The sequence below is a fragment of the Octopus bimaculoides genome, chromosome 9, assembly GCF_046866305.1.
Source record: "Octopus bimaculoides isolate indiv1 chromosome 9, ASM4686630v1, whole genome shotgun sequence".
NCBI lineage: Eukaryota > Metazoa > Mollusca > Cephalopoda > Octopoda > Octopodidae > Octopus > Octopus bimaculoides.
The window spans coordinates 42,859,830-42,885,561 of NC_142936.1; the positions used below are offsets into that span (position 1 = coordinate 42,859,830).

The following is a 25,732-nucleotide window of genomic DNA, read 5'->3' on the forward strand; positions in this document are numbered from 1 at the left end:
CAAACAAAACAAACGACTGACTGTTTAGCTAACAAATTAAACAACTGATTAGTTAGTTGGATAGATACTAAACCAACTGACTAATAATAAAGGAGTGGAATTGAACTGGTGTGTGTGTGTTATTAATATTGGCATAACGACTGTCCCTTGACACAACAAAATTTGTTTCAACAGACGAATTCACATAAATTATCTTGCAAGCTAGATACAAATACAAAATTTATATATGACAGGAAGGACAACAAAAGAAAGAAAGAGACCTCGATATTATGCAAATAGAGGAATTTATCTGTAAAAATATGTGACAATTATTCAGTAGCCATGATAAAACTCGGAGTTTTATCATGGCTACTGAATAATTGTCACATATTTTTACAGATATATATATATATATATCATCATCATCATCATCATTTAATGTCAGTGTTCCATGTTGGCATGGGCTGAATAGTTTGACAGGATCCGATGTGGCTAAGGACTGTACTGTGCTTGAGTTATCTGTTTTGGCATGGTTTCTATAATTGGATTAAATGTCCCCTTCCTAATGCCAACTATCAGACAGAGTCATGGCTGAGTGCTTAAAAACTGCAACAGTGAGGCTTCCAGTGTCCACGCTCACTGTGTCTATGTGACATTTTGGGCAAGTGCCTATACCATAGCCCTGGGCTGACTCAACCCTTGTAAGTGAATTTGGGTAGGGTGGACAAAAACTGCACAGAAGCTTCGTGGATAGATTATACCTGTAATTCAAAGAATTACATGGCAGAATTGTTAGCACATCGGGTGAAATGCTTAGCAGTATTTCGTCTGCTGCTACGTTCTGAGTTCAAATCCTGCCAAGGTTGACTTTGCCTTTCATCCTTTCATGGTAGATAAATTAAGTACCAGTTGAGTACTGAGGTCAATGTAATCGACTTGCCCCTTCCCCTCAAATTTTCAAGCCTTCTGCCTATAGTAGAAAAGAAAAGATATGTCTGTGGAATACTCAAACACTTGCATGCTAATTTAATGGGCAGGTGGTACAAGCAATGAAACAACTGGGTACACATATGCTGAAATTGACAGTCTATCACAAACACACATCTACACATACATGCATGCACATACATGCAAGCACACACTTATGTCTGTATAGTACATCCATACCATGTATGAATAGTATAACATGTATAGCATAGTATGTATAGTATATTAAAGTATGTATAGTATAGTGTGTATAGTATAGTCATCATCATGATCATCCTTTAACATCTGTTTTCCATGCTGGCATAGTATGTAGAGCATATATATGTATAATATATGTATATATAGTATATCCATATCATGTAACAGGAGCAAATACTTACTATTTTGCTAGAAAACAAAAAATTTCAAATTACTTGAAATTTTGACTTCAGATGACATGGTAACTATTGTGTTCGAACTAAATCCTTACTAGTATCTTTTGGGGCACTCTTATTTTATATACAGGGGTTGGACAAAATGAGGGAAACACCTAGCATCAGAATTTTGAAATATCTATAAAACTGTCAAAAGCTTATTTATTTTTTATGTTTTGATTTATTGTTAGTGTTGCTTAATATGTTTTTCTAAAATTGCTGTTTCTTTTCAGATATCATCAAGAAAAGGTAATTAAAATTCTTTAAAATGACAGATCTATCAGACTTTCGAAGAGGTCAAATTGTTGGTGCTCATATGGCAGGCGCTACCATAACAAAAACAGCTGAATTGTTAGGTGTATCAAGAAGTACTGTCTTGACAGTAAAGACAGCCTTTGAGAAAGAGGGAAAAACCTCCTTGTCGAAACAAAACTTCAGAAGGAAACCAAACCTTTCGAATAGGGACCATCAGACTCTTATGCAAATTGTTAGAAAGGATCACAAAAGTACAGCTCCCAAAATTACTGCAGAGTTTAATGACCAGCCCAAGAACTCAGTTTCCACAAAAACTGTTCGCCAGGAGCGGCACAAAGCCAGATTTCATGGGAGGGCTGCAATCAGAAAACCACTATTTGCAAAAACAAACGTTGCAAAGCGTTTAGAGTGGAGTAAAAATTTATAGAATTGGTCTCTAGAGCAGTGGAAGAGTGTTATTTTCTCAGACAAGTCATCCTTTACCTTATTTCCGACCAATGGCCGAGTATACATGTGGAGACAGCCAAAAGAAGCATTTGACCCAGACTGCCTTCTTCCAACTGTTAAACATGGAGGATCTGTGATGATCTGGGTGGCTATATCTTGGAAATCCACTGACCCAATGGTTTCTCTTCATGGCAGAATTAATAGTCAAGACTATTTAAGCATTTTATCTGATCAAATTCATCCTATAGCTGCGGAATTGTTTTTGGAGGGAAATGCAATCTTTCAGGAAGATAATGCACCAATTCACACAGCTAAAGTTGTTACTAAATAGCACGAGGAACATTCTAGTGAAGTTGAACATCTTATCTGGCCATCACAGTCCTCAGATCTCAATGTTACTGAACATTTATGGTGCATTTTAGAAAAACAAATAAGGAGTCGATATCCTCCACCATCATCACTACAAGAACTGGTGACTGTTTTAGCTGAAGAATGGACAAAAATTTCTTTGGAAACAATTCAAACTTTGTATGAGTCCATACGTCATAGAATTCAAGCTGTAATTAGTATGCAATTAGTATCCATATTAAAATAAATTTGTTTGAAACTTTAAGGGGTTTCCATTATTTTGTTCAACCTCTCTCTATCTCTCTCTCTCTATATATATATGTACATATATGTGTGTATACATGTATATATATTCTTTGTATTATTACATTATTGAACGCACACGTCCTATTTTACAAGTAAGTCTACTATTATTCTGACGTGACTATCTTTCTATCTATCTATCTATCTATCTGTCTATCTATCTATCTATCTATCTTTCTATCTATTTATCTATCTGTCTTCCTCCATCTTTCTATCTATACCTCTGTCCTGGCCTCTACTTCACTGCTATACCCTTCTGTCCCTTCCTCCTTGTTCCACTTCCTCCCTCCACCATCCTCTCTATCTATTTATCTATCTGTCTTCCTCTATCTTCCTATCTACCCTTCTGTCCTGGCCTCTACTTCACTGCTTCTGTCCCTTCCTCCTTGTTCCATTTCCTCCCTCCACCATCCTCTCTGCTCTCCTGTGACCTGTGGTCAGCTTTCTTTTCACTCCAGCCGCTGTGAAGGCAAGACGAACTACTAGCGTTCTACCTCAGATTTGCGTTTGGCCGTACGGCTTTTGAATGTTGTTTTCACTGTCCATTTTTTCCTGTCTTGGTTTGTGTTTGCCACCTTGGAATCCTCTGTGTAGTTGGTTGATCCACTACTCAGGAAGAGACTATTCTAGAGTATGTCCTGTCTGGTCTTCGAAACGTCTAGATAGAATAGAGACAGCTGATGAAGGGATATTCCAAGGGGCTTTCCGTTTTCCTATGTGTTCGTTCCGTTGTCTGTAGTTTATTGTTCTAACGTCCTGTACCCTGATATGCATGTATATACACATGTAGATGTAAGTATGTACATATATGTGTGTATACATGTATATATATTCTTTGTATTATATATATATATATATATATATATATATATATATATATATATATGGCTATGTGGTTTAAGAAGTTTTGTTTCCAAACCACCTGCATGCTACTTTGGCCAAGTTTCTTCCAGTTTAGCCCTGGGGGCTGACTACAGTCTCTGAGTAAATGTGGTAAACAGAAACCAAAACAAGCTTGTTGTATATATGTGTGTGCATGTGTGTGTGTGTGCACGTGCACATGCATGCGTGTATGATTGTTATTTTGTATCTTTACATATCACCACACGAGCAAAAAAATGGTGATATGATGTTTACATGATATCACCATTTAGGTAATACATTCTGTTACTGTGTGCTTTCACAGACAATGGAGTAAAAAGTCCCTTCCTTGGTTAAAAACAGATAAGGGTTGTTGATAGAAAATACTGTTAAATAATGCCTGGAACAAGTTTCCATCCAACCCATGCCATCACAGAAATAATAAAAACAAAAATAACCAGACAACAAATTAAAGAACAAAGTCTATAAAGTACCAAAAGAAAATTGTAAGAAACAGACAAGAAAGAGGGAGCAGGTAACCTTTAAATGGTAAAATGTATTTTATTTATTTAAATATAAAGTTAAATGACAGCAGTTCAGACAATGGTATCCTGGTGATCTGAAATTAAACAGAATGTAACTGACAGACCAATATACCAGGAAATATATTTAAGAAGATAAAATGTAAAAATATATCCTATATATGTTTGAATATAACTTCAACTGTAATTCAACACAGATATTTAACTCTTTTGTTACCAAATTTCTGTTGAAATTTAATTTGTTTTGAAAATAATAAAGAGTTTATCGAAATGATTTTGCCATTATGAAAATGGTGTTCAGAACATATATTAACATAAAATTTTTTCCGGAAGGTTTTTAGATCTGTGTAAAATGGATATTTTTTTAACATAGAACTAGGGGTGGTTTCAGGCATGTTGGTATCAAAAGAGTTCAAACTGAGAATACTGTGGAAGACGGAGACCCAGGAAGATGTGGGACAAGGTAGTGAAACATGATCTTCAGATGTTGAGTCTCATAGAGGCGATGACAAGTGACCGAGACTTCTGGTGATTTGCAGTGCTTCAGAAGACACATGAAGCTAAGTGAATCGTAGTCGTAGCCAGTGAAAGGCACCCAGGCCAGTGAAGTGTGAGAGGCACCTATGCCAGTGATGCATGAGAGGCACCTGTGCTGGTGACACATGGAGTGCATCTGTGCTGGTGATACATAAATGGCACCTGTGCAGGTGACATGTAAATAACACCCAGTATACTCTCTAGAGTGGTTGGCATTAGGAAAGGCATCTAGTCACAGAAACCAAGCCAAAACTGACTGGAGCCTGGTGCAGCTCTCTGGCTTTCCAGCTCCAGTCAAACTGTTTTATCCATGCCAGCATGGAAAACACATGTTAAATGATAATTATGATGATGATTTCAAAGCTAAAACTATTTTTAGATGCTAACCATTTTAATAAATAAGTGCAGGCATGGTAGTACAGCTGCATGGTTAAGCTGTTCTCTTTCCAATCATGTGGTTTTGAGTTCAATCCCATTGTGTGGCATCTTAAACAGGAGTCTTCTACTATAGCCCTGAGCCAACCAATGTCATGTGAATGGATTTAGTAGATGGAGATTAAAAGAAACCCATCATGTATTTGTGTTTGTATCTCCTTGTTTCGACATTGTGTTGTGATAGTTGTAAATGAGTGTCACTGCCTTACAAGCGGTGTTATTCATTTCCAATATTATGAAAACGTCTTATATTTTGGGAGAGTCATTTTCTTTATTTTTGCCAAATAAACATATGCACTATATATTCATTCTTCACTCATTTATTATTGTTCTTATTTTATCTTATGCCTATTACCTGGAAATCTTTTGTGACTCTTTTCTATCCCACATGTATCCTCCTGTTCTGTTTAGTCCATTCTATAAACAGAACAGGAGGATACAGATGGGATGGAAGAGTTGCTAGAGAGGTCACAGATGGGTGATGAAAGATTTCCAGACAATGGACATAAGATAAAATAAGAAAAATAACAAATGAGTGAAGAACGAATATATAGTGCATGTGTTTATTTATGAAGAAAAGGAAAATGACTAGCCTGGAATATAACAATATTTGTTTCAACACACGATTTCACATCAGGAATCTTGCAAAACAACTTCATAAACAAAAACATGTCTGATTATCAGAAAATATTACCTTGGTTGGGAGTGGGTGGGTGTAAATGGCTATAGAAAATCTGCTTCAATGAATTCTGTCTCTGACCCATGCAAAAACATGGAAAAGTGGACGTTAAAATAATGATGATGGATACATCATTTAGTGACTTGTTAAATTTTCAATAGAATCTTTCTATGGAATAACAAGCAAGGCAGGTGAATTTTAGGGATAACTGGATGTTCTACCAATTTTTTTCTTTTTTATTTGTGGGGCTAAAGGAAAGAACAGTGTCCATGGCATTCACAAAATTTCCAAGACTAATAAGTGGAACTGATGCTGTTAATACTGCTCTTGAAGTTGACATCAACAAAAAAGACATTGGCAGGGCAGGAATTCTAGAAGACCAATGTTCTGAGAAGGAAAGACTGAGCATAGTGATCAGTGTAGAGCCTCAGCAGAGTTAGACACAACAACGGTGATGACAGGAGGAGAGGCAAGTGGGACAGAAATACCTGAGTAGAAGTGATGTAAGCCCAGCCAGCTTCAAGGAGCAGAAACCATTATAGAAGTTGTAGAAAAAGCATAAAGAGGAGACAGCACACCAGTCAGACCGGCTGGAGAGAGCGATCTTTCACCACTCAGTTAGATGGCTCCTTTCTAACTACACTTTTAAGATGTATGGTGCACAGCACACAGCAATTGTCTTACATTTTATGTTGTTTCAGATACATTTTGTCTTTTATGGCTGGTTGTCATTTTTGTTGCCAACTCACACTTGTTTCCAAGTGAGCTAATAACCTCAAAGTCTACTGAGCAACTTAAACCTTTAGCATTTAAACCAGCCAAATCTGGTCCAAATATTCTACTTGTTTTATGGTGAAAGTGACTCAATTACAATGTAATTTTAAAAATAAATAATCACGTCATCAAAATTTTAAAGCTATGAGATAATGCAAGATTAATTCAAAACAATGTGAATAAATAAGCATTACATTTGACAGAGTAATTTGAATGCTGAAGGATTAAAGTTGTTCAGTGTTTTATGCAGAGAAATGGAAACAAACAAAATTATGTAGGAAACCTTCAGTTCACAAAAATTCTGAAACATGTCAGGACAAGTCAGGCAGGCTAGATATCCTTTCATGGTAAACTGTAAGCCAATGAGACTGGCAGGAAGCCATTGTTTACAAACCAGCAAACATAAGGGTAACACACACCCATACACAAGCATGCATACACACACACAAACACAAGCACGCATGCACACACATGCGATGGGCTCCTTTCAGTTTCAGTCTATCAAAACCTCTCACAAGGCTTTGGTTAACCTGGGGCTACAGTAGAAGATGCTTGCTCAAAGGACTGAACCAGGAGCCATGTGGCTGGGAAGTGAAACTCTCAACCACACAGCCAGGTAAAGAAAAGAATTGTTTTGTAGGGCAGAGCAGTGAAACAAGTCAGAAATTTTTTAAAAAAATGAAAAATAAAACAATAAATTGAATGAAGATGAACACAAAAAATTTTGGTTAATTTTACCAGAACAACATCATTCTAATAATTGCTGGACAGAACTGCAACAATTCCATTTTAACATTGACCATACGAAAACTACACTATTGTTTTGAGTTTTGGCAGCTTAGAAGATATCTAGGTTTCTTTTCTTTTCTTTTTCTTATTTTACTTGCTTCAGTCATTTGACAGCAGCTATGCTGGAACACCACCTTAAAGGATTTTAGTCGAACAATTTGATCCCAGGAATTATTTTTTAAAAACCTAGCACTCATTCTATTGGTTTCTTTTGCTGAACTGCTAGGTTACAGGGTGTAAACACACCAACACTCGCTGTGAAATGGTGATGGGAGGGACAAACACATAGATATATATGTATGTATCAAATGGATGTCTCATAAAACTATTCCGCACATTCAATAGCAGTCATATCAACAATCCAACACACCTCCATCATCAGCTGCCCCACAGATATCACTATGGTTTTGACAACTGGGCAGTACCATTCAATCTGGTGGTGTCAACAGCACTAAAATAAGAGTCATATATATTATATATATATATATATATATATATATATATATATATATATATATATGACAGACTTCTTTCAGTTTCCATCTACCAAATCCACTCACAAGACTTTGGTCAGCTTGAAGCTATAGTGGAAGACACTTGCTCAAGGTGCCACGCAGTGGAATTGGACCTGGAACCATGTGGTTAGAATGCAAGCTTTTTACCACACTGCCACACCTTTGCCTATCCACACAGTTTCTTTTTTTGTTTTCTCATATAAAAGCTAACTTATATGTTTGGAGCCTATGTAGGAGCTTCTATGTAGACATTCAATCTGTTAGAAATTACAGCTAAATATCAAAAGTATTTTGGATAATGTAATCATAGTGATGATGGTGCATTGGGGTGGTGATAGTGATGGTGGAGGTAATGTTGGGGTGTGTTGGTGATGGTGGTGAAAGTATTGATGAAAGGTATGATGGATGGGACAAAAACTGGTTTGTTGTAGAGTAGATACATGGCTACTTTGCATTATATAAGGGTAGGTGAGAGGGAGATTTAATTGGGGTGGAACTGGGGATAGAGATAAAGATAGTGTTGACTGAAATATCAGAGCAGACCCTCAAGGTACAAGAAGGTGGGGGTAACAGGAGATCTGAGTGGGTGAGGAAAGATTGAAAGAGGAGTGGTGGAGAGTGGGGAAATGGTTAGAGATAGGGTTAGGGATGAATAAAGGGCAAAAACAGGTTTGTTGTTGTTGTAGAAAAGATACATGGTTACCTGGTAATACATACAAGTGGGTGGGAGTAAATGCAGTGGAACTAGGAGAAGTAAAGATGGTGGGAACGAGGTGACAGAGCATACCTTCAAGATGCAAGAAGAGAATATAGGGGACAGAACACTAGGAATGGTGGAATGGGGGGTGGGGGTGAGTAAAGATTGCAAAAAAGAAAAAAGGGAGAATAAAGAGTGAGAAATAGTTAGAGATAGGGTTACGGTGAATATAGTGAATAATAAACTGTGAAGGAAGGGTGGTTGGCAGAAAATATGAGATTTTAGGAAGGTGATAAGAATGAAAGATGATTGTCAATAGTAGTGGTGTAAGGCAGACACAAAATAAATAAATAAATAAATAAATAAGTATATAAAAATCCCTACCTCGGTACTTCAGATGGTTGAAATCCTTTAGAACATCAGAATTTACCATTGCTGGGGAATCCCCAACATGATGGGAGCCTCTCCGCAATAACACAGCTTTTTGGTTGATTGGAGCCGATTCCTTTCCTCCGAGTCTGAAAGATGACAGAGAAAAAAACAGAGATTAGGACCCGATGTGTGATGCATGGAAAAATGAGCTGTTCAGAACAAGAGAGAATCTCTGTGTCAGGAATCCCACTTAAAGCCAAGAGTTTTTTCTAAGGCAAGGAGAATGTAAAGAATGTAACTACTTTGTATACCATTGGCTGACAACCCAACACTTCACAGCTATAGAGCAGTAGTGTGTAGAGAACTACAGTATGGTCTACCTTGAACTTTGTCTCTAGAAGTGATGTTTCTCTGTTCAACATATTCTTGTAGAATCTGCTTAGGTGAGTCAACAATGATGACAGTTCAGGAGAGAATGCTTCTTGGGTAGGTGAAATTGCCTACTGCATTCAGTTGTCATCCACTAATGATGTTGAGTTTCATGAGAACTTAATAGAGGGCTAAAAGTCATGCATCAGTTTTTATTCTGGTAAACTTTCTATGGGAGTTTACTCTAAAATATTAAAACTTGATGTTGTGTCATATACTCTATGACCTTGTCAACTACAGCTTTACAGCTCTCAGTTTCAGTTCAAAAGAGAGAGAGAGAGAGAGAGAGAGAGAGAGAGAGAGAGAGAGAGAGAGAGAGAGAGAGAGAGAGAGAGAATGGAGAAAGTTTAATAATCCCTTCCAATAAGAAATTATTGACCAAATATTCCAGTAAACATCTTCAACCAGGGTTAATGATGAGACACATATCCTTGCAAATATGTTGTAAAGATTTAAGATAGATCTTAAAAAAAACAAAAAAAAACAAGAGGTCAACTTACATTCCTGAAGAGGCATCATATCCCTAAAATCAGAGAAAATCCAAGAAAAAAAAACAGAATTAGATTAAAGCCAAATCAGGAGAAATTTTTAGCAAACTGGAAGTAGAATATTATTATTATTATTATTATTAAGGTAGTGAGCTGGCAGAATTATTAGACACCAGGTGAAATGCTTAGTGGTATTTCCTCCACCTTTATGTCCTGAGTTCAAATTCCGTTGAGGTCGACTTTACCTTTCATTCTTTAGGGGCCAATAAATTAAGTACCAGTAAAACACTGGTGTTGATGTAACTGACTAGTCCCTCTCCCAAAATGGCTGCCCTTGAGGTAAAAATTTGAAACCATGATTATTATTATTATTATTATCATCATTACTACTACTACTACTACTACTACTACTACTACTACTACTACTACTATTATTATTATTATTGGTATAATTTGATAGGGCTGTGACTTCAGGGTCAGCACTGCAAGCTAATAAAACATTTATCAATTTTAAAAGTTGGGTCACTGTTTATAGATATGAATTGCATTCATCATGCAGCTAGGTGAACTGAGCAATCTGTGAGTTAGACATTCACTGAGGACATGACATAAGCTGTCAAGTTGTTAGCTGGTTGTTCGGTACAGTGAAGGACAATGTCATCTATACTCTCATTCAATTTCATAAATGAAGATAGTCACAAGTGGTAACTCTTGCAATACCACCAGTGGTGTCTGTTTGAGTGCATTCAGTGCTGTTTACTGCAATACCATCTGTGCTGTAATCATTAATATACCCCAGCAGTACAATTAGTGATATTTTTTTGTCACATACTCAGTGATGTCCAGCAATGGTGTCATAAATTACTCTCAATGACGTTTGATATTATTTATTTATTTATGTGTTTCAGCCAAGTGGCTGCGGTCATGCTGGTGCACCACCGGGAGGTATAGGTATCTTCCAATGGATCTTTTCAGTGATCACTGCATATGCAGAATATAAGTGTGTCTTTTTGGTGCATATATATGTATGCATACACAGACAGATACACACACACACACATACACACACAGTTATTTGTGTGTGTGAGTGTGTGTGTGTGTGTGTGAATGTGATCAAACTTACAGCAGCATCTCTCAGATCATTTTCGAGTAATTTCTGATGTAACCCTTTCTTTAATACTTTCAGTTGGTTTAGGACATCAGCACCTGAAATAGAAGACGCATCATCAACTATACGTCATAGATGGGATCCTGAAAACCTAGGCCACCATCATCATCAAATAACAAATAAATACCTATAGATCTTAGCAGTACAATGATGTATATTTTTGTGGTTTGACATACTGGGAGAGAAAAAAAATTTGCATGAGTGACAACTGTGAGTTGAAGGTACTGAACTATTGTACTGAACTATTGACCTTTGTATCACAGGTTTAGCTCTCACTACATCCCCTGAGCTGTGTTCCTGAACAAGAGATCTCTAATTATACCTGTTTTCCTCCTGCATCACTGAAAATTTAGCAGTGAAGAAGAGGAAAGTATTTAGCTGAATACCATTGGTAGCAAATATACTGCATCTCTGAGTTGATACCAACCAGTAAGGGTGCACATCAAGTGTGGTGTACCTTAAACTGTCTTGAGGAAGCCTTCATGATGATGATGATCATCATCATCATTTAACGTCCGCTTTCCATGCTAGCATGGGTTGGACGATTGGACTGAGGACTGGTGAAACCAGATGGCTACACCAGGCTCCAATCTGATTTGGCAGAGTTTCTACAGCTGGATGCCCTTCCTAACGCCAACCACTCAGAGAGTGTAGTGGGTGCTTTTACGTGCCAGTCAGGCGGAACTGGTGATGGCCACGCTCGAAATGGTGTGTTTTACATGCCACCTGCACAGGAGCCAGTCCAGCAGCACTGGCAACGATCTCGCTTGAATGTCTTTTCAAGATAGTCATTTGATCTTCATGAAATAATAATCAAACCTCCCTTACATTATCATCACCACCATCATCATCATCATTATTCAATGTACATATTCCATGCTGGCATGGGATGGATAGTTTAACAGCCCAATAACTGCATCATACCCCAATGTCTACTTTGGCATGTCTTTTGTGGCTGGATGAAATTCCTGATGCCAACCACTTAATAGCATGCACTGAGTGCTTGTTTCCGGTCCCCAGCATTGTTTAGGTCATGTTTATACTGGGGTATGGGAGGTGGGGTTAACGTGAGGGGAAGAGGATGGGGCAGAGTAGATTCTGGCAAAAAAGTTACATGGTCCCTTGTCAGAAAATAAAAATCAGTAGTACACTGAATAATGTCATCTGATATAAATCATGTAGGAATAAAAGTCAAGGTGGTCATAGCTGGAATGTCTTACATCGTTGACTGATGACAAGAGTCAATACCCTTTTACAGTGGAGGCGCATGGCTCAGTGGTTAGGGTGCTGGACTCATGATTGTAAGATTGTGGTTTTGATTCCCGGACCAGGCGATGCCATTTCATATTGCTCTAGTCCACTCAATTAACAAAAATGAGTAATCCTGTGATGGATCAACAGGACATATAATAAACATAATAAGGTATATAATATATATACATATAAGGTGTATAGAATCATTAGGATATAGATATATTATGGCATATAATACACATAAGATGTCTAGAATCATTAAGGATGTATAATATGCATACAGGATATTTTAAAAAAGATGACATTTTTGTTTTTATAACGACAACACTAAATATGATGTTTATAATGATGACAATGACGATGATGATGATGATGACAAATAAGTGAAAACAGCACTTACTTTGAGCTCTTGGAGCCTCTTGTCTTGAAGACTGTAAAATTGTAAATACAATGTTTGTATTAGTGGTGGTGATGGTTGTTGTGGAGGTGGTGGTGGTGGGAGTAATAGCAATAAAAGGCTATCAGTAGACTCAGCAGTAAGCAAAAAGTGCTAGGTTCAATATTCAGCCTAACACAAGTGAAGGTATACACACATAAATCACTTGGATACGATTAAATGATGACACATCTAAAATGAAGTGTCATCATCCAGGATGATCAAAATAGTCAGCAATCAAAATATTAGGGTTCTACATCTGTCAACCACAGAAAGAAAAAAAAAAAAGAGTGACAGTCATAGTTAGTCAATGTTTCAGTTAGGTTGGCAGAGGAGAATATAAAGAGTGAAATATCTTGCTTAATATGGAAATATGAACTGAAACAAATGAGCTAAGCAGCCTCTATATAGTTGCTTGGTCTATTAGAAATAAGAGCTAAATCTCCCTCAATTCACACATTACTGTCCAAAAAGAGAACTCCCCACTCCAAAAAAAAAAAAAAGCCTAACACATTAGATAATGTAGTCCAAGCTACATTATGTAAAAGAAAAAAATATGACAGGATAGTTACAATTGGATCATTCGTGTTCATAAATCTGTTGAATAAAGACTGATTTGGGATAAAAGTTATATATTACCCTATTTCATACTAACGAGGTGGTGGTGGCGAAGGCCTCTATGTTGTCATTTAAACAGCTAGAGGAAAAACAGCCAAATCTTCATCCAAACACATTCTATAATCTTACACAAAAGATGGAGTATATTACTCTTTACTCTTTTACTTGTTTCAGTCATTTGACTGTGGCCATGCTGGAGCACTGCCTTTAGTCGAGAAAATCGACCCCAGGACTTATTCTTTGTAAGCCTAGTACTTATTCTATCAGTCTCTTTTGCTGAACCACTAAGTTACGGGGATGTAAATACACCAGCATCGGTTGTCAAGCGATGTTGGGGGGACAAATACAGACACACACACACACACATATACATATATATACATATATACGATGGGCTTCTTTCAGTTTCCGTCTACCAAATCTGCTCACAAGACTTTGGTCGGCCCGAGGCTATAATAGAAGACACTTGCCCAAGGTGCCATGCAGTGGGACTGAACCCGGAGTCATGTGGTTGGTAAGCAAGCTACTTACCACACAGCCACGCCTGTGTCTCTTGAGAAATTTCTGAATAAACGATCAGATGGTCATGGTGGGAATATCTTTTATTTATTTTCGTTTGGGTATGCAGGTATTTGGAAAATAACCCAAGGAGTGACAGCTGTGCCCTGTATAGTTATGGGCTGCCCTTTGGCAAGGCATTGCACCTGTACAGCCACCCTGCTAGGGATATGGCAAAGTCATGGGACTGCAGCATGGGAGATTGTAAAGAGGTAGCAGAAGAGCCCAACTGAGACAACAGTGCTTCTTACATTCTTGCTGAGTGGAGGAATCCTAGAACATCAATGGTCAGGATCACCAAAGTCTATGAAGAGAGTAACAGCAATGCATCCATAAGGGTGGATCCTATGGTTGTGTAATCATCTAATGAAAGATTCACTATGGTTCAAGCTCCCAATTCAGATTCATAATAATGGAATTGGATGGTAACAGAGGTTCATGGGAATCCACAAAGTAACAAAAAAAAAATTTGTTTACATGACTTAAAAAAGGAAAGATTGTGCCCATGACATTTGACCTATTTCAAAGACTCTAAGACAGGTAGGCAGAAAGGAGCAAAATGTGGTTAGATAGGAGGTCTGGTAAAAGTGTTTGTAAGGGAATGGACTCCACTACAGGCACTGGAGATGGAAGAGAGGAGAATGGGAAAAAGGTGGTCATTTCAAACTGAGCAACAGATTTGAAATAGAAAAAGAGGAATTATGAAGCAACAATAACATCAACAACATGACAAAAAGAAACGGTAACAAACATGTTAGACTTTACAGAAATAAAATACTCACAGAAGAACCTGATATTTTAGTTGACTGGAGGCCAGAGTCTGGTCTAGAAGTGCTGGCCCTAGCAGAGCCTGGCCTAATAGAGCTAATAGATTCTCTCTGAAAGAAATAAAGATACAATATTTAATCCGAACAACTGGAAAGATTACACTGTCAACGACTGTATAGACTTGAAATTGTATATTTTTAAAAATTATATTTTATCAGTGTTTCTCATATGCTTTACTTTCATTTTTCTAACTGTTTATTTTACAGAACAGCCAGCCATGACAGGCAAGCGAATATAGCATAGCAGCATATATAATGCTTTTGTTAACTGCTTTAGGTACCACAACCAATGGTTCTCAACCAGGGTTCATATGGCCCTTTGGGGGTCAATATAAGAATTTATCAAAATTTATGTTCAATGAATTGCTTATACTTCTACAAAACCATTTTTTTTTGGAGCAGTTTCTAATAACATTTAATTATGTAAATACAGTAAGATGTTTTTTATAAACATTGAATGGCTACTGAGGGCTAGTAGAGTAAAATAGGAACCAAAACGGTCCATAGGTAAAACAACGGTTGAGGACCATAGATCTAAATAATTATGAACAACCATAGATACACTTTTCCCATCTAATTTTTGACCTAGTGGAACATCCAAGATCTGACAGCTGGAGGAAAAGAAAGCTACTTCAGTGCCCAGTTAGTAGTCATTTACAACCAAGTAGACTGATGCAACATGAAATGAAGTACCTTGCTTGAGGAAACACCATGCCACCCAGTCCAGGAAATTAAAACAACCTTATAATTATAATCATAAACTGAATACCCTAGCCTATATGCCAAGTGGGAATACTTTAATGTATGTACCACACTTCAACAGATGAGGAATGATTCTATGACAAAACATGACAATTTGTATGAAAAATCCTCTTCCTCCTCCTCCTCATCATCATTATCATTTAATGTCTGCTTTCCATGCTGGCATCGGTTGGACAGCTTGACAGGAACTGGCAAAGCCAAGACTGCACCAGGTTCCATAGTCTATTTTGGCTTGGTTTCTACAACTGAATGCCCTTTCTAATGCTAACCCCTCTACAGAATGTACTGGGTGCTTTTTACATGGCACCATCACCAGTGCATTTTATGTCATACCAATGCTTTTAATGTAGTACAAACTATTGCACATGATAACACATTCAATGGTAAATACTGAAAATTGGTTCCTATTTTATTGACCATGCACAAAAGTAATGCAACTATGAACTTCAATGGGAATTGAACTGAGAATAGTGAGTTGTAGAGAACAAAACATGATTGATTGGCAGAATTGTTCAAGCATTGAACCAATGCCTTTTTTGGTAATTTACTAGGTCATCGCCTTGTGAGTTCAAATCTCATCAATCTCACCTTTGTATTTTATTGTTCTAGAATCAATAAAGTACTAGTAAAGTACTGGGTAATTTCTTCACCTCAAACATACACTTTTACACACAAACACCCTCTCCACACACACCCATACACACAAATAGGGCTCTACATAATTCCTGTATACCAAATTTGTTCCAAAGGCATCTGTTGGCCTGGGACTATAGTAGAAGAAACATAAACATGGTAATATATTAAGATATATAAAAGACATAACAGAGAGAGATGATGATGGTGTGTAGCAACAAGAAAGAAACTATATGGATGCAGCATAATAAGTTATCTAACAGGTATAACAGAGACAGGGAGAGAGAGTGAAGTACAGACACTAGAATATATAAACATATCTAGATAGAAGAGAAATAGAAAGAGGATAACTTACAGGAGAATTCTGTTTTGAGTTGTTTGACTTGATCTTACGATGCAAAGCTGGAACTGGTGGTGATTTCGGACGTTGTGACTGTAAAGAAGTTGGGAGTTATAGATTTCCAGTGGTTTCATCACTGTTGTATGGCATTTAAGATGGCGAAAGTGACAAGTGTTTGTGTAACTCGAGCAGAACAAATATCCCACTGGATCCCTAGTACACAATGAGGTCATAAAATAGTGAGCACCACCAATCTATATGGTACTTCAAACTACTAAAAATAGCAGTCAAATCTCCCTCAAAATCAATCTGTTGAGGGACACACTGGAGAATATAGTACTAGTTATACACCATTTGTTTTTCAGTGCTTGCATGGGTTAGATCAGGGTTCAAAACCATTTTTCATCCATGGACCCCTTTGATTACAATTTTATTCTGGTAGACTCCACCATAAACATTTGAGGTTTAAAAACTAGTTTTATAGAAACTTCTTCCAAAATTCCTATTTTGATTTTTGCACATTAACTCATGTGAGTTGAACTATGGTAAAATGTTAAAGAAAGAAACCTACAAGTTTCTTGCAATACATATCAATATAGGCACAGGAGTGGCTGTGTGGTAAGTAGTTTGCTTACCAACCACATGGTTTCAGGTTCATTCCCACTGTGTGGCACCTTGGGCAAGTGTCTTCTACTATAGCCTCGGGCCGACTAAAGCCTTGTGAGTGGATTTGGTAGATGGAAACTGAAAGAAACCCGTTGTACATATATATATATATATATATATATATATATATATATATATATATATATATGTATATATATATATATATATATATGTATGTGTGTGTATACGTTTGTGTGTCTGTGTTTGTTCCCCCAACATCGCTTGACAACTGATGCTGGTGTGTTTACGTCCCCGTAACTTAGCGTTTCGGCAAAAGAGACTGATAGAATAAGTACTAGGCTTCCAAAGAATAAGTCCTGGGGTCGATTTGCTCGACTAAAGGCGGTGCTCCAGCATGGCTGCAGTCAAATGACTGAAACAAGTAAAAGAGTATATATATCTGAAGCAAAATTTTCTCAGGAGCCCTTAAAATACTATCATGGATCCCCAAGTAACTATTTTGTAGTGTGGACCCCTCAAAATATTATATGGACCCTAGTTGAAAATCACTCGGTTAGACAAATATATTGTTGGGGTATTGTCTTACAAGTGGGTACTCTTATCGTAACTACCCCTTAATTGTATTTTTAAGTAAAAGATCTCTTATTCTGCTTGTTTTCAGAGGAACAATATATACTAAGACAAACACAAGTAACTGTTTAATATTACTTCTATTCACTAACTGACAGTCAAGTACTCTATCAGTTTAAACCTCCACCTAACCTGTATGTCACTGCTGCTGTCATCTCAGGTCAAGTTTGCTTGGATTTAGCTCTGTACTTGATTTTCCAAACACCATGGCACAAGCAGAAACCAAATCAGAACATGCTTCCTGTTGGATCAATGGATGCATGCTTCAGGACAACAGTCAAAGTAGTGTTAAGGTTAACTGAAATCTTTCAGTGGCTGAGTGTCATCTATGACTACCATTTCTATAGATGTTAGCAGTGGTCCACAATAGGAACATGATTACCTTACTCTTTTACTTGTTTCAGTCATTTGACTGCGGCCATGCTGGAGCACTGCCTTTAGTCAAGAAAATCGACTCCAGGACTTATTCTTTGTAAGCCTAGAACTTATTCTATCAGTCTCTTTTTGCCGAATCGCTAAGTTACGGGGACGTAAACACACCAGCATCAGTTGTCAAGCGATGGTGGAGGGACAAACACAGACACACATACATACATATATATACATATATACAATGGGGTTCTTTCAGTTTCCGTCTACCAAATCCACTTACAAGGCTTTGGTCGGCCCGAGGCTATAGTAGAAGACACTTGCACAAGGTGCCACGCAGTGGGACTGAACCCGGAACCATGTGGTTGGTAAGCAAGCTACTTACTACACAGCCACTCCTGCGTCTATGTTAATGTCATTGATATGATTTCATCTTCAATCATCTTGAGAATTTCACTGGTGACTATTGCTTAACTGATTCTTCTACCGAAACTGTACGTCTGCCATGCTGCTTCCCATGACTTCTGATGGTGACTCTATTTAGTGTAACCTCACTTCAGACATGTTTGGTTTGGTTAGAAACAAAAAAACAAATTCTGCCTCATATAGTTCTTTAGAGTGGAGGCGTAATGGCCCAGTGGTTAGGGCAGCAGACTGAATATCCCCGAGAACTATGCTAAGGGTACACGTGTCTGTGGAGTGCTCAGCCACTTGCACGTTAATTTCACGAGCAGGCTGTTCCGTTGATCTGATCGACTGGAACCCTCGATGTCGTAAGCGACGGAGTGCCAACAGTTCTTTAGGCCATGTGACTATGCAAACCCCATCACATGATCAAGACTATGTTAAGAAACAGAATATCTAACTAATGATACTCACTGGCTGTTGTTGCTGATGTTGTTGTTGTTGTTCTTCCTCTAGCTTTCTCTCTCTCTCTCTCCTCTCTCTTTCTCGCTTTTCTTCAGCCTCCTTTAACTGTTTCTCTGCTGCTGCCTTCTTGCTTTCCAGCAATTGCTTCATCTCTTCTTCACGTCTTCTCTCCTAAAACAATTGAATAATAATAATAATAATAATAATAATAATAATAATGATAATGATAATAATAATAATAATAATAATTTCAAATTTTGGCACAAGGTCAGCGAATTTTGGCGGGAAGTGGGTAGTTGATTACATCAACTCAGTACTTGACCAGTATTTATTTTATCAACCCCAAAAGGATGAAAAGCAAAGTTGACCTTGGCAGAATTTGAACTCAAAATGTAAAAACAAACGAAATACTGCTAATCATTTTGCACAGTGTTCTGCCAATTCTGCTAACTCACTGCCTTAATAATAATAATAATAATAATGATTTCTTTATTAACCACAAGGGTTTACATTAAGAAAAACATGATGGACAGTTTAGGAGAAAACAAAGAATGTGTGTGTATGTGTGCAAGTATGTGTTGTGAGGGTTTTGTGTGTAAACAAGACTAACAAAGTTATATATAAAAAAAACCGCATGATCCTCAATAGGAAGAAGTTCAAGGGCTATTCATGGACAAACCCCATAAAAAAACCACGGGTACTCTGATTTATGGGGCAGGTGCCTTTTTTCTTTCCTTTTTTCCAACTACAGGTGTATGCTCAGGGCAGAGGTCTGTTCACTTGCACCATTCTTGCCACTTTCATCCACCTTTCAGCAAACTGGCTAGAAGACAACACTTCCCTCTCTACAGTTATTTTCCTTTTCAAGTGAAACTTGAAGAAGTTGATCAGGGATTGGCCAAAGAGAAAAGTGTTTGTCTTCAGCCCCTTCAATGTCATCTATCAGGCAAATAAACACAACCTTTCGTTCCTGGTTAAAGGAAGGCGGCAGGGTGATCTTCGTGATGGATTCAGCTGACAGCTGGATCTGTCCCACACACAACAGCAGCTGTTCGACATAAACCCACAGGTCAGCAATGCTCGGGCACTGGATGAGTGCATGTAGGACCGTCTTGTCATCTTGTGTGCATCTCAGACATGTTTGGCTGACGGCTACTCCGTGCCTGTAAAGTTTATCTTGAACAGGCAAAGCTTCCCAGTAACACTGTCAGGCTAGAGATTTTTGGAAATTATCCATCAGTCCCAGGCTAAGAGTTCTCTGGAAAAGAGTGGCTAGCTGATCTTCAACGCACAAGGTCTCCCCAAGTACATCGCCACACTTTTTCCTACACTGATCTTCAATAAAAAGCTTAAGTGGATATTCCACCTATCGTAGTGTCTGATTGTCTGAGGGCTGCGAATGCTTGAAGACATTCTACTTTCCAAATGTTCTCCCTTGGTCTTTGTTTTATCCAGGACTGCAGCTCCATAAAAGCAACTAGTTGCGGAAATCTATGTCTGGTGAATGGTGACCACACCTGTTCACTGTCAAGGAAGCACTGGAGATGTTGTAGCCTCAGCGCATGTCAGTGCATCATTAACCACAGCATGCTCAGGCTACTATACAATGGGTGTTGAAAGCAGATAGACACCTAACCATCGGGATGTGTCTCTACACATCCCACTTTATATCTAAAACTCCATTCCAATCCTCCACTAACACTAAAAAGCAGGATATTCCCAGGAAAGTTTCAAGATGTCTGAAGAAATCTGGTCATCCTGCCCCTGTCGGGGCATAGATGGCCACTAGTCTGAAAGTATGTCCTTCGCTGCCTGCCACATCCAGGACCACCAACTTACCTTCTGGATCTAGGAAGACCATCCATATTGCAAGATCCAGATTTTTCCGAACCATCATGGTGACTCCGCCTCCCATTCTCAGACGACTTGGAGATGCATATACCTCATAGTCACCGGAAATGGGTAGGAAGTCCTGTGAGTCAGAAATTCTGGTTTCACTAATGGCCATTACGTCGACATTCAGTGCCCTGAGGTTGTTGAGCAGGTGACCCTGCTTCCAAGGTGACCCCCAGGTCACATACATTCATGCTGCCTATTCTGTACATGACCATGTTGTTGGAAAAAGAAAAGGAAAGGAAAACTTACTTGGTTTTGTTTGGAGGGGCAGATTACCTCTCCTTGTTGGCTTGGGGTGTTTCCAGCAGTAAATCACCAAGAATTCTCTTCGTGATATTCCCTCGAAAATCTCCGATTTCCTGTGGGAGTTGGGTTTTTAAGTGTGTGTAAGTGTTTAGTGTTGTTTGAATGATTTGTATGCGTGCAGGTAGGGAGATTGTGGGTGTGGCAAACTCTTCTGGTGTAACGGTTCTGTGTGTTATTATGTACTTTTTTAATTCATTGTTTTTGTGCTTATTGTCATGTAGTTTGTAATGCAAGTCTCTTTAATCTGTGTTTGTTGTTGCGGTTGTGATTGTTGTTGTTGTGTGTGTGGGATGACTTGTGTCAGGTGCTAGAGGTGGTGGTGTCGATGCAGTGTTTGTTTTGGGTGTATTTGTTTTTGCTGGTTTGCTTTTTTTCTCTCTACTTCTTGTGTGGATGAGAAGTTCTATCATCATCCCAGACCAGTTCTCCTTTCGGTCTGATAGGCTTCGAGGATTTTCAAGTTTTCCTCAATGCTTATTGTTACTGCAGTAATTAGCCAAGTAATGGCTATTTTTGGCGGCATCTGTTCAATGCTGATTCTGGCCAGTCTGTAACCACAGTAGAAAGAAACCAACAACAGCTCCTCACTTTTGAGGGGATTCAGAGAGTGAGATTTTGCTTCTTCCTCTGTGCAAAATCTGACTGCCACCATCCCATAGCCCCTTCCTCTCTATATATTCCTTTAGATTCCAGATGGAACCTAAAGCTTTTTGTATTTGGGCTTCTCTGGTTCTTTCTACCCTCCTTGGTTTTAATCTGATTGCATGGTACATCACTATACAATGTATCATATTCTGGATAGTCTTGAGAGGGGTATTTAGCTTTACAGTCAGCCTGCCTATCTCAACTAGCTGTCTGGCATTTTAAAGTTCCTCTTCAGAGAATACGATTCTCTGAAGAGATGACTTGGTAACTCTGGTAAAGGAAAGTTTAGAGCTATTCCAAACCATTGCACCAGTTTGTTTCTCAGTTCCTTTGTTGCTTTTATTGTTGTTGTTGTTGCTTTTGCTGCTGCCATTTTGTTGTCACCTTTGCTATTGTTGTTGTTGTAGTTGTTCATGGTGCTGCTGATGTTGTTGTTACTACTGTTGTTCTTGCTGTTGCTGGTGTTGTTGTTACTTGTTGCACCCACATCGTCCATCGCTTTGCTCACGAAAGGGTTCTCATTGTTTACATTTTCAAAATTGTAGTTTTTATTTTGAACAATGTCGTCACAAATGGAGCCGTTGTTTTTCCAAAGATCTTCTAAGAGATCTTTCTTGAAAAAATTGGCCCTGCTGTCTTTTTTGTTCTTTTTTTTTCTAACAAAAATACAACTGTTGTCTGCTTTTTTTTCTAGCGCTCTGTCATTTGCCATTCTCACACTCTCTCTTATTGACATCTGGTGAAACTCTTCACTCTCTCCCTCTCTCTCACATATGAGCATCACCGTGTTTTGTTGTGCTTTCTCCATGTTGATGGGGAAAAAGCAAACAACAACAACAATAATAATTCTTTCTACTATAAGCACAAGGCCTGAAATTTCGCAGGTGAGGAGGAGTGGATTATATAAACCCCAGTACTCAACTGGTACTTATTTTATTGACCTCTGAATGAATGAAAAGCAAAGTCAACTTTGGCAGAAGAAATGCCAAAGAATTTTGTTCAACATACTAATGATTCTGAGAGGCCAGGTCATAGGTTGATACACTAACTCCAGTACTGGACTGTTACTTTGATTTATTGATCCCAGAGGGATGAAAGGCAAAGTCAACCTTGACAACATTTGAACTCAGAATGTAAATAACTGAAAGAAATATTGCAAAGCATTTTGTTTGATTCTCAAATGACCTCTCAGTATATTGCCCTAATATTATGTTTTTGATTTAGGCACAAGGCCAGCAATTTTGAGGGGCAGGAGTTGTTGATACCATTAACCCCGATACTTGGCTGATCCTTCATTTTAATGACATTCATCATCATCATCATTTTACATCTGTCTTCCATGCTGGCATGGGTTGGACAGTTTGATAGGGGTGGACTAGGCAGAAAACTGCACCAGGTTTCACTGCCTGTTTCGGCAGGGTTTTTACAGCTGGATGTCTTTCCTAACACCAACCACCTTACAGAGTAGACATTAAAGGGATGAAAAAAAGAAAACTAGAGAACAGTAATGAAAGCCTTCAGTTCTCAGTTATTCACTGCTCAATACTGAGATGGCTTCTAGCTTCTTTCTTTGGTTATTATAGTTTCTTATGCTGATATGGGTTGGACAGTTTGACAAAACTCACTGGGTCAGAAGAGTTTGTTGTAGTGGAGATACACGGCAACCCCACATTATATGTAATGATGGGTAGGAATGATCAGGGATGGAGCTACAAAAAAGATAAAGACAGCAGCAATGAGGCATCATTACTATCTTTGCAAGAAGGTGAATGGAAGACAGTGTGGACACAAGGTTCAATATGTAGGGTTTTCAATCCCCACTTCCCCCATACACCAGTGATCATCAGTAAATACTAACTTCTTCAGCTTTAGCTTTTTTCTTTTTCATTTCCTGTTCAAACTCTTCCTGCATCTTCTTGCGATCATCTTCCAAACGTTTGTTAACTTTATCTTCCTCTTGTTTCTGAAGTTCCAACTCAGCCAGTTTTCTGTTTCTTTTCTCCATAATCTAAGACAATAAAAAATGAATAAAAGTAATAATAAAAATAAATGAATAATAATGATAATAATAATGATCATAATAATAATAATAATAATAATTCTTTCTAAAATAGGCACAAAGCCCAAGAGAGATGGGTAGTTGATTACACTGACTCCAATGCTCAACTGGTACTTTATGTAATTAACTCCAAAAGGATGAAAAGCAAAGCCAACCTCCCAGCTTCATGCCTTAATAATAATAATAATCAACAAGATGTCAGCAAATTTGAACTTGAATGTAAAGTGCATGAAGATATGTTGCTAAGCATTTCTTCGTGCTCTTTATATTAAGTTTGTAATTGATTACCATGTGGACTGTTAGCCAAGTCCGTAAGAGGAGCTTTATGTGATAGCTGCATGATTTTCCAAATCCACAACTGATACTACTCATATATATTACTTAATAAACACAATATTTTTTAATGAGCTACTATTAGTTTCATGTGCTGAGAACATGCCAAACATTGTTTTACAACAAATCTGGTGTCTGACACTAACGATTCTACCAGTTTGATGCCTTAATAATAATAATAATAATAGTCCTTTCTATTAAAGGCACAAGGCCTGAAACTGGAGGAGGGGGGTGAGTTGATTACATTGACTCCAGTGCTTGACTGGTACTTGTTTCATCAAACTCGAAAGGATAAAAGGCAAAATTGATCTCAGAGGAATTTGAACTCAGAACGTAAGGACAGACAAAATCCCACTAAGCATTTCGCATGGCATGCTAACATTTCTGCCAGCTTGCCACCTTAATAATAATAATAATAATAACAGTTTCAAATTTTTCCACAAGGGCAATCATTTCTGGGGAGGAGACAAGTCGATTACATCGCCCCCACCTTTTCCCGGTGATCAACTGGTACTTATTTTATTGACCCCGAAAGAATGAAAGGCAAAGTCAACCTTTGATATTATAGTCTGAGAAAAATTATGTCTGAAAAGATGACGTGATCAGAGCCTGAATGTCTTAGATAAAAGGTCAACTAGATCAAGAATAAGCACCTGCAGCAGAAGTGATGAAGAAGTTCTAATGGTTTTCAGAGATGGCAGATGTGATACACAAACATTAGACATAGAAACACACAAACCTAAAATATTGCATTAATGAAGGTTGAGGGAAAATGGTATAAATACCTGCTTTTGTAGTTCATCACGATACTGGTCCATAGCAGATTTCTGGGCTTCAGTCTAAGAATAAATACAAACATATCATGAAGTGTATATAAAAGGAGTATATACTCATAAAATATTTTCATCAATCAGGTCTGCTAGCCAAGTCTGTAAGATGAGCTTACTGTGATAGCTGCATGATTTTCCAAATCCACATCTTATACTACTTATATGATGGATTTTCCCGTCAAAGATGACATATGAGTGTTCAACTTTTGCCAAACGACCAGCACAAATAATTTTTTTTACAATGACCAAATGTTCATGTGGCACACTAGTTCACTCTCTCCATCAAATTGATGTTGTCAGAACAGGTGCACAGTGTACCACACATCAGGTGTTGAAGTGATTGCAGAGCAATGTTAGATGAAGTGTTTTGCTCAAGAACACAACAGGCCAATCAGTCTAGGAATTGAAATCATGATCGCTAGATCATGAGTGCAACACCATAACCACTAGGCCATGTGCCCTTAAAGTGAGACCTAAATCCAAGGCCTCTGCCAGGGGTGTAGCCAGCCCACTTATGCGTACCTTCCTTCATTGGACACTAAACTCCGCTTGCGAAGACCTGTTGAGGCAAGTGAAATCAAAATTGAACTAAATTCGATGACTGGTACCCATGCCAACGTCGTCTCCTTCATTGGACACAAAACTCGGCCTGCGAAGACCTGTTGGGGCAAGCGAAAGTCAAATCGTGATGGCACCTGTGCCCAACGTCGCCTTCCTGACA

At 38.1% G+C, this 25,732-nt stretch overlaps 1 protein-coding gene across 4 annotated transcripts in view; it reads right to left on the reverse strand.

Moving 5' to 3' along the window:
- LOC106870298 (centrosome and spindle pole-associated protein 1) overlaps window positions 1-25,732 on the reverse strand; it is a 166,460-nt gene that overhangs the window by 16,732 nt on the left and 123,996 nt on the right. For 2 of the 4 annotated variants that reach the window (XM_089357482.1, XM_089357483.1), the window contains 9 exons: window positions 24,967-25,020; window positions 23,648-23,797; window positions 18,952-19,113; window positions 16,462-16,539; window positions 14,667-14,762; window positions 12,673-12,703; window positions 10,974-11,056; window positions 9,863-9,885; window positions 8,946-9,079 (listed from right to left, as the gene is read on the reverse strand). In XM_089357482.1, coding sequence (XP_089213608.1) covers window positions 8,946-9,079; window positions 9,863-9,885; window positions 10,974-11,056; window positions 12,673-12,703; window positions 14,667-14,762; window positions 16,462-16,539; window positions 18,952-19,113; window positions 23,648-23,797; window positions 24,967-25,020 — 811 coding nt within the window. Of the gene's footprint in view, window positions 1-4,129; window positions 4,213-8,945; window positions 9,080-9,862; window positions 9,886-10,973; window positions 11,057-12,672; window positions 12,704-14,666; window positions 14,763-16,461; window positions 16,540-18,951; window positions 19,114-23,647; window positions 23,798-24,966; window positions 25,021-25,732 lie in introns of those variants that run through there. The other 2 variants (XM_089357485.1, XM_089357486.1) reach the window with 2 other exon arrangements.